The sequence below is a fragment of the Chiloscyllium punctatum genome, chromosome 1, assembly GCF_047496795.1.
Source record: "Chiloscyllium punctatum isolate Juve2018m chromosome 1, sChiPun1.3, whole genome shotgun sequence".
Classification (NCBI taxonomy): Eukaryota; Metazoa; Chordata; class Chondrichthyes; order Orectolobiformes; family Hemiscylliidae; genus Chiloscyllium; species Chiloscyllium punctatum.
The window spans coordinates 77,608,331-77,621,143 of NC_092739.1; the positions used below are offsets into that span (position 1 = coordinate 77,608,331).

Sequence of the window (12,813 nt, forward strand, 5' to 3'; positions counted from 1 at the left end):
AATTTCAGGAATTATATATTACCTAACTATAGGGCTGTGGAGTGGTGGAGCTCAGATACCTCCCCAGTGGCAAGCTTGTTTGTTATCAGACCCTTACTATGAGAAGACATTTCTACATTTAATAAATGAAAATATAGATAGATTTTGTATGAATAAATTATTCACATCATACCTAAGGCCATTTAGGATTGAGGTGAAGAGCGGTTACTCCAGCCAGAAAGTGGTGAGCCTGTGGAATTCTCTGCCACAGAAAGTGACTGAGGCCAAACCATCGAATGTTTTCAAGAATGATTTAGATGTATTTCTTAGGACTAAAGGAGTCAAAAGGTATGTGGAGAAGTGGGAACAAGGTTGCATGGTTATAGAGCTTAAAAAATGGTGGCAAAGGATAAGAATTGCAAGGCTCTAAGAATTACAGGATGACTCAGTGCTCAGCAAGTTTTGCTGCATTTATTTATTGCCTGTCATACTTCTGGCTGCAGTAATGATCACAGATGTAATCATCACTATACTCCTCTCGATCCAGTAGAGGAGGGCGTTTGGGAGTTGAGGGAGTAAGGTTGCATTGCAGCCATTCTTCTTAACATCAGGGCCTGTCTCTCCTGAAATCTATCTGGCTGTGCCTGGGAAAACATGCCCTCTGCAGGAAAGGAAGTCAAGTCTGGTATTTGTACTTTATAAATGCAATTCATATTGTTTCCTTTTGCTCTGAGCTCCTTGTTTCTCTATCAGCACTTGCAGTGCATTATAGAGCAATGTGTCACAACTAGTAGAGGAGGTTGTTTGTTCTGGTCTAAGTATAATTAAGAGCTATTACCTAACTAGAACTGTCAGATACATCAGGCGATCGATCAAATACAAATTTAAGTAAATGTTTTTAGTTTGCTATTATTAATATAGTTTATGTCTATAACTGTAAAAAGCCAAAGCAGGAATGCTGATCAGGAAAGTAGTTCCAGACAGCCAATTTTTTAATGCTCCTATCCAGTAATGTGATATTTTCTTTTAACAAGGAATGTGAACTTATATTTATAAACTTATGAAGTTTTAACTAAATGACTATAACAATTAGCCAGTATAACAAAATAACAAATCCTTATAGTCACCTATTTGCTTAAGGACTGCAATGATTGACAATTCCTGTACTTTTCCATATTTATCAAGCACAGTTTCCTCTTCAGTCCTTATTTTCCCTTTTCACAAAAAAGACAATAATTGGGTCACCATTCTTCAAAGCAAGGAATGTATTAAACTCATATTGGATATCACTACACAGAGATAAAAACTGTGCAAGTGTCTTTTTCCAGTTGATTACGTTGTAAGCTTTGATAATTGAATTTCTATGATGAGTAGAAGAAGTGAGAGGAACCATAAAAGCAGGAGTAGGCCACTCAGTGCTTCAAGCCTGCTTCACCATTCAATCTGATTGTGACTCCATTTAAACGTCATATTCCTGCTTTCTCTCCATATCCCTTGATATCTTTAAAATCTAAACAATTATCTATCTCTTTCTTGAATATATTCAGTGGCTTGGCCTCCACAGCATTCTGTGACAGAGAGTTCCACAAGTTCACTACCCTTTGAGTGAAGAATTTTTCCCTCATTTCAGTCATAAGATGGTCTACCCTGTATCCTGAGTCTGAGTACTCTGGTTCTAGAATCCCAATCTCGGGAAAACATCCTCTCTGATTTCAAACTGCCCAGCCTTGTCAAACGTATACAATTCTAACAGGGCTGAATAGACTTGTTGTCTTTTCTCCTGAGTGGAGTGTCTTGATTATGTGATGACCCAATATGGGAATTTTCTTTTAGAATTCATCGTATGCACAAGTTGGTACGTTATATAATCTCTTCCAACTGCGTGGTCATTGTAACATCTCTTCATCAGTGTATGCCCACATACACACTTTCAGCATTTACACAACACTTCCTGGGGTTTTCATGTTGCTGATTGCCCATACAAGGTGTCCAATGCAGCAAGAATTGGCAGTAAACCCAGAGTAAAATAATTGGGTTTCTTGAAGCTAGATGCCAGAATGACCAGGTCAAAAACTGGCTCGTACGCTTTAATCTTAAATATTCCAGCCAGCTCTGTCAAAACTGCTCGTCGCAAAACTCTGCTGTCAGACCAAATACAAGGTAATAGCAGCATTTGCCAGCTTCCAGGTCTTTTGTATTTGACCTGCATTTTATATAGTGCTGATCAATAAATATACAGTTAAATGCACCTAATCTGTTGAGCCACTTCACACTGATACAGTTAGCTCTTGCTTAATGTTGAGGTTGTCTTTCAGAAATATGCACCTGTAAAATAAACAATTTTTAAGTGGATTCGATATTCCCATTAAAATCAATGTAAAATCTGTAGTTCGGTCCTGTAGGATCTTTCTCATCAGAAAACAATTAAAATACTATACTCTGTAAATTGAAATAGTTAACAAAATTCCTGCATTTTGTATATATAAAATTATAAAAGGAAATATTCTAATTCTTCTGACTTACCACAGCTCACTGCTACTCCAACTTGTTACCTCTCTCCCACTGCCTGAATGCTTGGCTCACCATCCCTCCCAATGTCTGACCCTCCCCCTCACCATCCCCCCACTCTGACCCTCCTCCTCACAATCCCCCCCACTCTGACCCTCCTCCTCACCATCCCCCCACTCTGACCCTCCTCCTCACAATCCCCCCCACTCTGACCCTCCTCCTCACCATCCCCCCCACTCTGACCCTCCTCCTCACCATCCCCCCCACTCTGACCCTCCTCCTCACCATCCCTCCCAATGTCTGACCCTCCTCCTCACCATCCCCCCCATTCTAACCCTTCTCCTCACCATCCCCCCCACTCTGACCCTCCTCCTCACCATCCCCCCCACTCTGACCCTCCTCCTCACCATCCCCCCCATTCTAACCCTTCTCCTCACCCATCCCCCCCACTCTGACCCTCCTCCTCACCATCCCCCCCATTCTAACCCTTCTCCTCACCATCCCTCCTACTCTGACCTTCCTCTTCACCACCTTTCCCACTCTCTGACCTCTATTTACCATCTGTCCTGCCCTCTCTGACCCTCTAGCTTGCTATCTCTTTGGTTCTTGGGAGAATTGCTGAGAGGATATGATGAGATAATGGAAGAGTCACAATGATATGAAAGGTTAAGGAGGAGGAGACACCACCCTAAATAGTGCAGATTTGACTATGTGACTCTATGTCCAGCACCAAACAATATTGCTGTGAAAATCCCAATGCTAAATGTAAATTAACACCCTATTAACTGGGATATTGAAGTAGAACTTCTTAAAGAAGGACAGTTTTAAATTTGGGCATATTGTGCTGAATTTCCAGTTTAAATTTAGAATCAGAATCTGACCTGGACTGAAATAGCAAAGTAGTCCCTGGAGATGGAAGTCTCCACTTTCTAGTTCCTATCTTTAGCCCTTTAGGCAGCGGCATCTCATGTGCATGCCTAAGAATTTCTTCCTCTATCACACTTTCAGCCACTGATTTTAAAACCCTGACTGCCTGCTGGGTGACAATTCTTTTGAACTACCCTTGAATAGTTTCATTTATTACGTTACCTTGCTATAGTTATTGCTGTCAAGGGAAATAGACCCTTCACAACTTTGCATATACAAATTAAATCTTACCTCAGTTTCCTCTGTTCTAAAGAAAGCAATCCATCCATCCAAACTTCTCTCATCGCTAAAATTCTCCGTTCTTGGCAACATTTTGAGAAATCTTTCCTGTGTCCTCTCAAGCAGGATTGTATCCTTTCTGCAGTTCAGGGACCAGAGCAGGATATAATATTCTAGTTGTGGCCCCACTAGTGTTTTAGATGATTCTAGCATAACTTGCCTGCACTTCTACTCGTCGCTTTGACTTTTAAGGGAAAGCATCCCACATGCTACCTTACCGTCATATCCACCTTCAGGGAAGCTACAAATGTGTAGTCCAATGGCTGTCTGTTCCTACATATTTCTCAGCATCCTACTCTATCTGATGTATTCCCTTGACTTGTTTGACCTTCTCAAACAAACTCACAATTCGCTGGATTAATCATCTTTCTATCCATCTGATCAGATCTTTGATGTCTTCCAGTCATTTTTCGCTTTCCTACTCACCAATAATCTCATAGCAAATGTTTATATCATCTTGTCAACATTTCAGTCATGCTGCTGTATTTAAGCCTAAATTCCTGATATAGCAATATAATGAAAAGCAAAGACCTAGTCTTGAGATTAGCTGAAACCCACTGGTATCAGACGTCAATTTGCAAAAACAGAGTCACTCCCCATGCCCACTGCTTCCTCCAGCTGAACCAATTTTACATGTTACTTGCTATTTGTCCTTGGATTCCGGGAGTCAAAAGGCTTGCTAGTCAACAATGACCTTCCCTCAACAAATCTGTGTTGACTGTCTTAATTAATCTGTGCCATTTTAACTGACAGTTTGTACTGCCCTTCAGAATTATTTCTGAGACCTTGCTTTCACAACTCTCGCAGGTCATGCATTCTCGATTTGAACAACCATCTACAGTATGTAGAAACAAAATTCACTTGTCTACTTCTCGCTCATTTGGCAATTATTTAAAATCTACAACCTCCAGATCCGGACTCACTTGTAGGACTAGGCAATCACTCCATCTCTGACAAACCCCTCATAATTATGAATACTTTTTAAACATTTCTTTGTAGCGTGATCTGCTTGAAGGAGAACAATTCCAACTTCTCTACTTCTTCTAATGGATAAAGCTCCTCATCCCTGGTATTATTCTGGTAAAACCGTTTTTGCAATTCTCTAGATGACCTTGTCATTTTCCTAAAGGGTGGTACATGGAAATCTGCACCACGTTATAAAAAAATTGTATAGATTTAGCATTGTTTCCTTGTTTTTGCATTCAATGGTCTTGATTAAAAACAAGTAACGCATATACTTTCTTTATTTCTGTATCAATTTTTTTGCCACTTTCAAATATTTGTGTACATGTGCCTCAGAAGCCTCTGTTTTCTCACATCCCTTAAAATTGGACAATTCAGATTGCCCCGTCTCTCCGTGTTGTTCCTCCTAAAGTGTGAGAACCTCAACTTTATCCTCAGTCGCTTGCATCTGTCATATACCACTTCAGCAGCTGATATTCTCTTGAAGGCATTTGATACCTTCCTCACTATTTACTGTATTACAATGCCTGATATGATCAGGAGTCTTTGAAATTGCACTCTTTATCCCAAACTGTCGTCAAAGAAGACATTTGCACTGATAGGGGTTAGGTCCTATTTCCCCATACAAACAGACTCATCAACAACAGGTGAATTGGAATGGTATTGCAGATTTAGGTTCTCATTGCGCTCATTAGATGAGAGATTTAGACTATTCAGCAGCTGATTCTCAACCAATTATTTACATTTGCCTTAACCTTGTTGCTTCAAAACAATGCCTTTATGATTACCAAACCAAAGGTTTAATCTGAATTCCCTATTTAGTTCTCTATGTTTTCATGACACTAGGAGCCAATGATCGTTAGAGGAATTAAGAAAAATCTTTGACTGAATATCAATATGTAATGAGGGTTTTTAATTCTTCATGATTACCCAAGAGTTTGGGAATTCTGAGATCAACACTAGTAAGACCAATAGCCCCCAACAGACTTGATTATAACTAACAGAATCAGAACAAAAATGTGCATTAAAGCTGCCTTTCTGAATGGGACTCTGACAAAGCTATTCACTGTATGTTTCCAAACTCCATGGATTTTCTTTTTACATCTACAATAGTCTTGCAATTCTCTGCCCACATAGTTTCATTTCCCTCTAGAGTGTTGGAAATCTGTGGAGACCAGAGCTTATACTCAGCTTACAGAATGTGCATTTCTGCACATAGCGATTCTCAGACGGGTAGATGTGCACCAATGGAAAAACTGACCATGCCCTCTATATCCCTGCAGTGGGCTTTCAACCAGCTGGTTCCAGCCAACATTGACATCACAGTCTGCAAATGGTTGGAGACTTGTGGTTGCAGGAAGAAGTAAAAAACTCCAAGAAAAGAAGGCCATTCTATGAAAACAACTTTGTATTGTCATGTGTTTGAATGTGCTTCACTTTGTTATTGGAAATGCCAAACAAATAGCACAGGATTGAGCTGTTGATGTTCTGCCCAGGACGTGGACACGGAGACACACATACAGGAATAGAGACACTGACGAGGTACATTGAGAAAATGTGTAAACTACCTGGTAGAGTAAAATGTTATTAGATGAGGCGGGTGATGCCCTGTGGAATGCTTAAGAATAACAGACCAAGTCTGAAATATTGCACTGGCGTCCAGTAAGAATGTGGGTGTTCTTGGCAATAAAGGCAGGGATTGTGGGTGTGAGAAAAAGAATGCAACGCTTTGTGAAATGATCAGTGAGCAAATCTGAATTTATTTAATTTTCAAACTGTGGTTTTGAAAGGTATACATCCTATGCCAGCTGTGATGTTCAAAATCCCCACAGCGCATCTCCCATGTGCTTGGAATGAGCAGATTTCCATCCGATTTTTTTTGGCTGTGCTGCTAACAGCATCAAAACCAGGCTGTTGCATTCCAGTCCCAAAGAAGGAGAGGTCCAATTGAGACATGACCAAATAATGCCTGATGATGGCCAGGCAGTAATCAAAGAAAGTACTTCAAAGGACAAGTAGTTGCTCTTAAATGGCCACGTGACATACAAGTATTTTTCCTGTAAACACTGGGTGGTACTTCAAGTTTAAATTTCCATAAATTCACAAGTCATTCGGGTCTAGTTGTTATAGTAGTAAATTCAGGATGCTTGAGAATGACTGAAATGGTACATCTTATGACATATGCTATGAATTGGATTTTTATTTTAGCCTTCAGATTGTATTGGTTTCCCAGTGTTAAGACTTAGATGGGTGGCACGGTGGCACAGTGGTTAGCACTGCTGCCTCACAGCGCCAGAGACCCGGGTTCAATTCCTGCCTCAGGCGACTAACTGTGTGGAGTTTGCACGTCCTCCCTGTGTCTGCGTGGGTTTGCTCCGGTTTTGTCGCACAGTCCAAAGATGTGCACGTCAGGTGAATTGGCCATGTGAAATTGCCCGTAGTGTTAGGTAAGGGGCAAATGCAGGGGTATGGGTGGGTTGCGCTTTGATGGGGCGGTGTGGACTTGTTGGGCCGAAGGGCCTGTTTCCACATTGTAAGTAATCTAATCTGATACAGATGTGCATATTGATAATGGCGCAGAAAGCCAGTGGAACCTCTGAGGCCTCATAAATATTGGGTTCAATGTTTTATCCCCTTATCCAATGAACAAACGGATAGAGAGAGACAGAACAAACAAAAGAGCAGGAAATGAGGTAAAAGCAAGTCACCTCAGATACAGAAAGAGAAATAATAATAAGAAAATAAATTGTTAAATTAGAGAGAGTGAAAAGAGAAAGGAGAAACAATAAATAAACTGCAATTCAGAAAACCTTCAGAAATAATTTGCTAGCTATGGGAGTGAGACTCCAGAGTTTTTAGACCTGGAAGCTTGTTGGCGTGTTGGCCTCATGAATCACATCCTTATGCCATCCTTATGGCAGTCCAAAATGTCTGTGGTGATATTTATTCCTACAAACAAAATTTATCCATAAATCTCATGACAAGATTCATTTTTGGTTTTGTTCAGGTTCACTGTGCAATGGGGCGAATGGTTTTTGCAATTTTGTGGAAATATAGAATTTCTGGTATATCTCTTCTTTACCACCAGCTGCCATTTCTCTATCCTCACTAGTAATGGCAGACACATGAACTAATTAAGACCAAGTTTGTGGATGCTGGAAATCTGAAACGAAAACAGAAAGTGCCAGAGAAACTCAGCGGGTCTGGCTGATGAAGGGTCTCCGGACATGAAATGTTGACTTGACTTTCTGTCCACAGATGCTGCCAGATCTGCTGAGTTTCTCCAGCAATTTCTGTTTTTGTACTCATGAACTAATTGCTATTTTCCCAGAAATTCAAAGCCCATTAAATTTAGAGATTAGCATAATAGCTGTGGAAATGTAAAGCTATTTCTTTATATATAGCAAATGGAAGAAAAACTGAATCCAGTGAGGCTAAAGTAAATTGTGACTTCCATAAGCAGTATAATCTCTTGATAAGCTGACCTCAGTTGAAGCAGTTCGATCAGATCTGGCTAAGTTCAGTTTAGTTTGGTTCAATTTTTGGATTTCTTGTAAAATAGCAATTTTCTCAAGGAAGTCCAAACTCAAGTTGGCTGAACTGATAAAGAGCTATGGTTCCTAGTTGGGTGACTGGCTCTGGAACATCCATGACTGAGGTTGAAAAGGGTTAGCCTAGGTCAAGTGATTTAGGGTAGGGCTTCATCTGTCAACAGGGTGGCTTAGTGACAGATAACTGAACCATCGCATATGGGCTTCTGTCACAAAGGATCTGCTGAAAAAAGAACAAATTTACTGTAGAGCATTTTATAAAGAGTGATAAAGTAAAATGACTAAATGATAGATACCCTTTCAATTAGGGTATTTACTGAATATGCTGATTTAAAAACCAAAATACTAATTAAACCAAAATTAATCTACTGCTCAAAATATACTCCTGCACACTCAATCCTACTTATCAACCATTTTCTGAAAATCAGAAGAGAAGCCAGTCTAATAGCTGTGTCACAAATAGTAGTGACCTGGTATCAAGTGAGTTATACAAGCTCTCACTGTTTGAGTGTAGCAGAAAAATAACATACCTTGCAAATAAAAATAAACTAGAGAGAACCTTTCCAATGTTTCTGGAATCATGTGCAGTCTGTCTCTCTTTTCTTTCCCTTCAGTAATTTTCCACAAAGATGGACATATTCTGGAAGATATTCCTGATACTGGATTGCCTCTTCATGGAAGTCTTCAAAGGTAACCATCTCAGTATGTGTTCTAAGTGAAAATTATTTTGAAAAATGCAACTTTGGCTGTGTAGTACAATTGAAAATATTAAACCGACTTAAAATCTTAATCTGAAACAGAAAAATGTTTTCCTTCTTCTGTTTGTTGTGGTCCCAGCCTAGTCAGGAATTGAACTCTCTGAGGGTGAGCTTGTCTTCCTTTGAAGGAAAGGAGATGGTCTGGTGCAGATTTGTATTGCATTTTGTCTCCTTGTCGTTCCTTGTTTAGTGTGTGGTTTTGAGGATTTTATAATCAGATTTAAGGATTTTAAGGACAACAATGTCAAACAAATGCTGTGCCTGTTCTTCTTATTTTCCAAACTTCTCTTTTCATGCCTCACGCAGAAGATGGCCATTAAGTTGTCTCGGTTTTTCTGTCAGATGTTCCACCTAAATTTATTTGTCTTGTACTTATCAATGGCTACAATGGCAGACGCCTGTATTGAATTTTGTTGGTCAGCTGGGGCAAGTTGCCTATGTGTGGCAGCCAATGGAAAGGAACCATGAGGAACTAAAGAAGGGATAGAGTGAAGCACTGAAGGTGACAAAAGTATCTTTGTACATAGAGTAGTTGAATTTTTCTGATGTTTCCAGATATTGATTGTTAGTCATCTCTTAATAGAACAATTCATGCGATAATGACAACAAATAATTCAATTTTTGGAATGCATGCAATGATTAGATTAGATTCCCCACAGTATGGAAACAGGCCATTTGTCCCAACAAACCAACACTAACTCTCTGAAGAGTAATCCCCAGACCCATTCCTCTACCCCACCCTACATGTACCTAACACGAAGGGCCATTTAGCATGGCCAATTCATCTGCACATCTTTGGACAGTGGGAGGAAACCAGAGCACCTGGAGGAAACCCACACGGACACGGGGAGAATGTGCAAACTTCACACAGACAGTCGCCTGAGGCAGGAATCAAACTGTGAGTTAGTAGTGCTAACCACTGAGCCACCGTGCTGCCCAAATCATCTCGGAGCTTTAACAGCCAAGACTAGATGTAAAGAAACAGATACTATGCTTCATTTGACTTTCTGACCATTTGGAGGAAATGTGTTGGAATAATGTACATGTTTCTGGTCAGCGAGATGTCACCCTTGATGTATTCATTTGGAAACTGGTCCATCATGTGTTTTCATTGCCTGCATTATTTCCAACAATGTATTTTTAATGCACTTAAAAATATTTGAAGACAACATACTCAAGCCTGATTTTCTTTACTCAGATTTTAATTACCAGTGTGATTTGGTGACTTAGAAGTATTGAGATTCTTATACACTGTGGTATAAGACATGGGGTATAGAAGCAAAGTTAAGCCAACCTAGTCTGCTTCACATGTTTCTCAACCTCATCATCTTATTTTCTCCCCGTAACCCTTACTAATCAAGGACCTATCTATCTCAGTCTTGAATATACTCAATGACTTGGCCTTCACAGCCTACTGTGGCAATGAGTTCCACAGATTCACCACCCGCTGGCTGAAGAAATTCCTCCTCATCTCAATGCTGAAGGGTTATACCTTCACTTTGAGGGTGTGCCCTCAGGTGCCTGTCTCTACTACTAGTGGAAACACCTTTTCTACGTCCACTCGGTCCAGGTCTCTCGGTATTCTGCAAGTTTCAATCAGATACCCCCTTATTCTTCTAGACTCCATCATAGATCCAGTATAGACGGTTTTCACTATAAGGATTAATGATTCTCCAATTTCTGCCAGCTCATCAAGGCAGAAGCTAAGCAGATATAAGCTACTTGCTACAGTTGGGGGAAACCTTTTGGTAATGCTACCCTGAACCATCTAGCTGGGTATTACAGCGATTGATTGGTAGAGGTCTGGTGCCAGATTAGTTGCCTGTCCTCTCGTGGTGAAGGTACTGTGCTGAAGGAAGGAAGCAACTGTGTATTTGGGAGCACTGTAAATGATTATGGGCAATCCGATTTTTGAACTGCACTTCATTATGTTTGTGGTGACATTGAAGTAATTGGCTCTGACAGAAGATAATTGAGCACAGCAGACTATTCGTTTAGTTCTATGAATGATGATCATACTTCTTTTACTTACTTTCAGGGCCCCAGCTGGCTGAAAGCCAGACAATACCAGATGTTTACCCCAGCACAGTTGAAATAAGAGTTGCTCTCCATACGTCATTCAGCTTGAAGTGCTCCGGGGAGAATGAAGTGGATTGGGAGTTGCCAGTTTACGAATCTTTTGAGGAGAATGTCAGTACAAAAGATGAAAACAACAACAGTGGAAACTTTGTAAAATCACTAGAGGTCCATAATGCAACAGGAATTTATACTGGCAGGTATACCTGCTATTACCCAGCACTCCAGCTTGATGACGAGATTGAGGGACGAGATATCTACGTTTTTGTTCCAGGTCTGTGCAAATTGAAGGGAACAATTCAAGTTTGTACACAGGAAAACTTTAGGTTTCATTGTCAATGGTTTTATTAGCTGTCTTTTCTTCACATCCCTTTCAAACTATTTTTCACCCTGTTTCTTCTGAAGGTCCAATTCTGCTGGGTGAAACTACTGGGGGGTACCACCCATTTTGTACCTCAGCCATGTAGTCACTCTTGTGAGCCAAGTCAATATAGTCAGTGTTGACAGTTTATTAATCCTTGCACAGGTTGCAACTGATCCCCAGCATGACAGCATTTCATAAGCTCACTCTTTCCAACAATCTTCATTGGATAGCAATCATCAAAAGGGAACTTTGGTTAATTAACTTTTCTTTCTCTGTAGGGTGAACATAGACACCAATAATAGCAATGTGGCTGAGACTGGAGGTTGGATCTGGCACTTTCAAAAGATTTTGCGTAGCTCAATTCCACACTTCACATTGCATTTACCAATGAAAATGTCAAAGCAGCTACTGCTGCATACCTTCTAATTTGGAATTCCTGGAATTGCTTCTTTCAAATTTGAATTCACAGCCCTAAAAGTTTAACTTGGAAATTTGTGCTTGTCCTACTGACTCTGCCACAATAAATGTTTCTATTTCTGGGCAAATGTCTCTCCCCTTTCTCTTGTCATGGTGTTATCTCCTTCCTTGAGATACAGATTAACAGATGCTATTGTCGCATCTAATGTGTGAACGTCACTGATGAGTATTAACAGGCTAGTCAACAGGGGAGAGAAGCTAAAGACGATATAAACATCTGCCAAATATACTCCAGGACAGATGTCAGTAAAATTGATAAGGAGAGTCAACATTGAAACCAAGGTTTCTGACATTTGAACCTTTCAAGATTTCATAGCATGGTCTGTAAAGCAAATTTTATTTGCAGAGAGGTCTGAGAACTGCAATGTAGGACATCAGAATTGGTGGTTTACCCATTCCATGGTTTCCTTCCAATGCCACCTCTAACATTATTGACAAGGCTGAATACTTCTGGAATATCATATATATATTTTACCAATAGTCATCCAGAAGCCTCACCGCCCGTATCTCAATACTCCTATCCTCTCTCACTGGGCCTTGCTAAGCCATTAATGATGATGATTGCTTGTTGCTCCATGCCATCCCTCTCAAAGCGTGTAACCGTTTTATTCATTCCTGATGAAGGGCTCTTGCCTGAAATGTCTATTCTCCTACTCCTCAGATGCTGCCTGACTTGCTGTGCTTTTCCAGTGGCACACTCTCAACTCTCTTATTTAGCCAACCGTGCCAACCTTTTCCACCCACCTCATGCCTGACCATCCAACCTCAGTTCTTCTTGGCTGTCCACTTCAGAATCCCACCTTGCCTTTAATCTTTCCCAGCTCCCATCATTAAAGGTATCAGAGCTGCTCTGTTTAATTATTTTCCCTCTGGCTACAACAATCTGCTCCCCATCCTATTACGTGCCCACTGAAATGAATTGTGAATCTCC

The 12,813-nt window shown here is 40.4% G+C and overlaps 1 protein-coding gene across 4 annotated transcripts in view; it reads left to right on the plus strand.

Annotated features, from left to right (window-relative positions):
• pdgfra (platelet-derived growth factor receptor, alpha polypeptide) overlaps positions 1-12,813 on the plus strand; it is a 48,295-nt gene that overhangs the window by 8,225 nt on the left and 27,257 nt on the right. For 3 of the 4 annotated variants that reach the window (XM_072569504.1, XM_072569515.1, XM_072569522.1), the window contains exons 2-3: positions 8,822-8,897; positions 11,004-11,315. In XM_072569504.1, coding sequence (XP_072425605.1) covers positions 8,837-8,897; positions 11,004-11,315 — 373 coding nt within the window. In that variant the 5' untranslated portion in view covers positions 8,822-8,836. Of the gene's footprint in view, positions 1-5,939; positions 6,199-8,821; positions 8,898-11,003; positions 11,316-12,813 lie in introns of all 4 variants that reach the window. The other variant, XM_072569521.1, reaches the window with a different exon arrangement.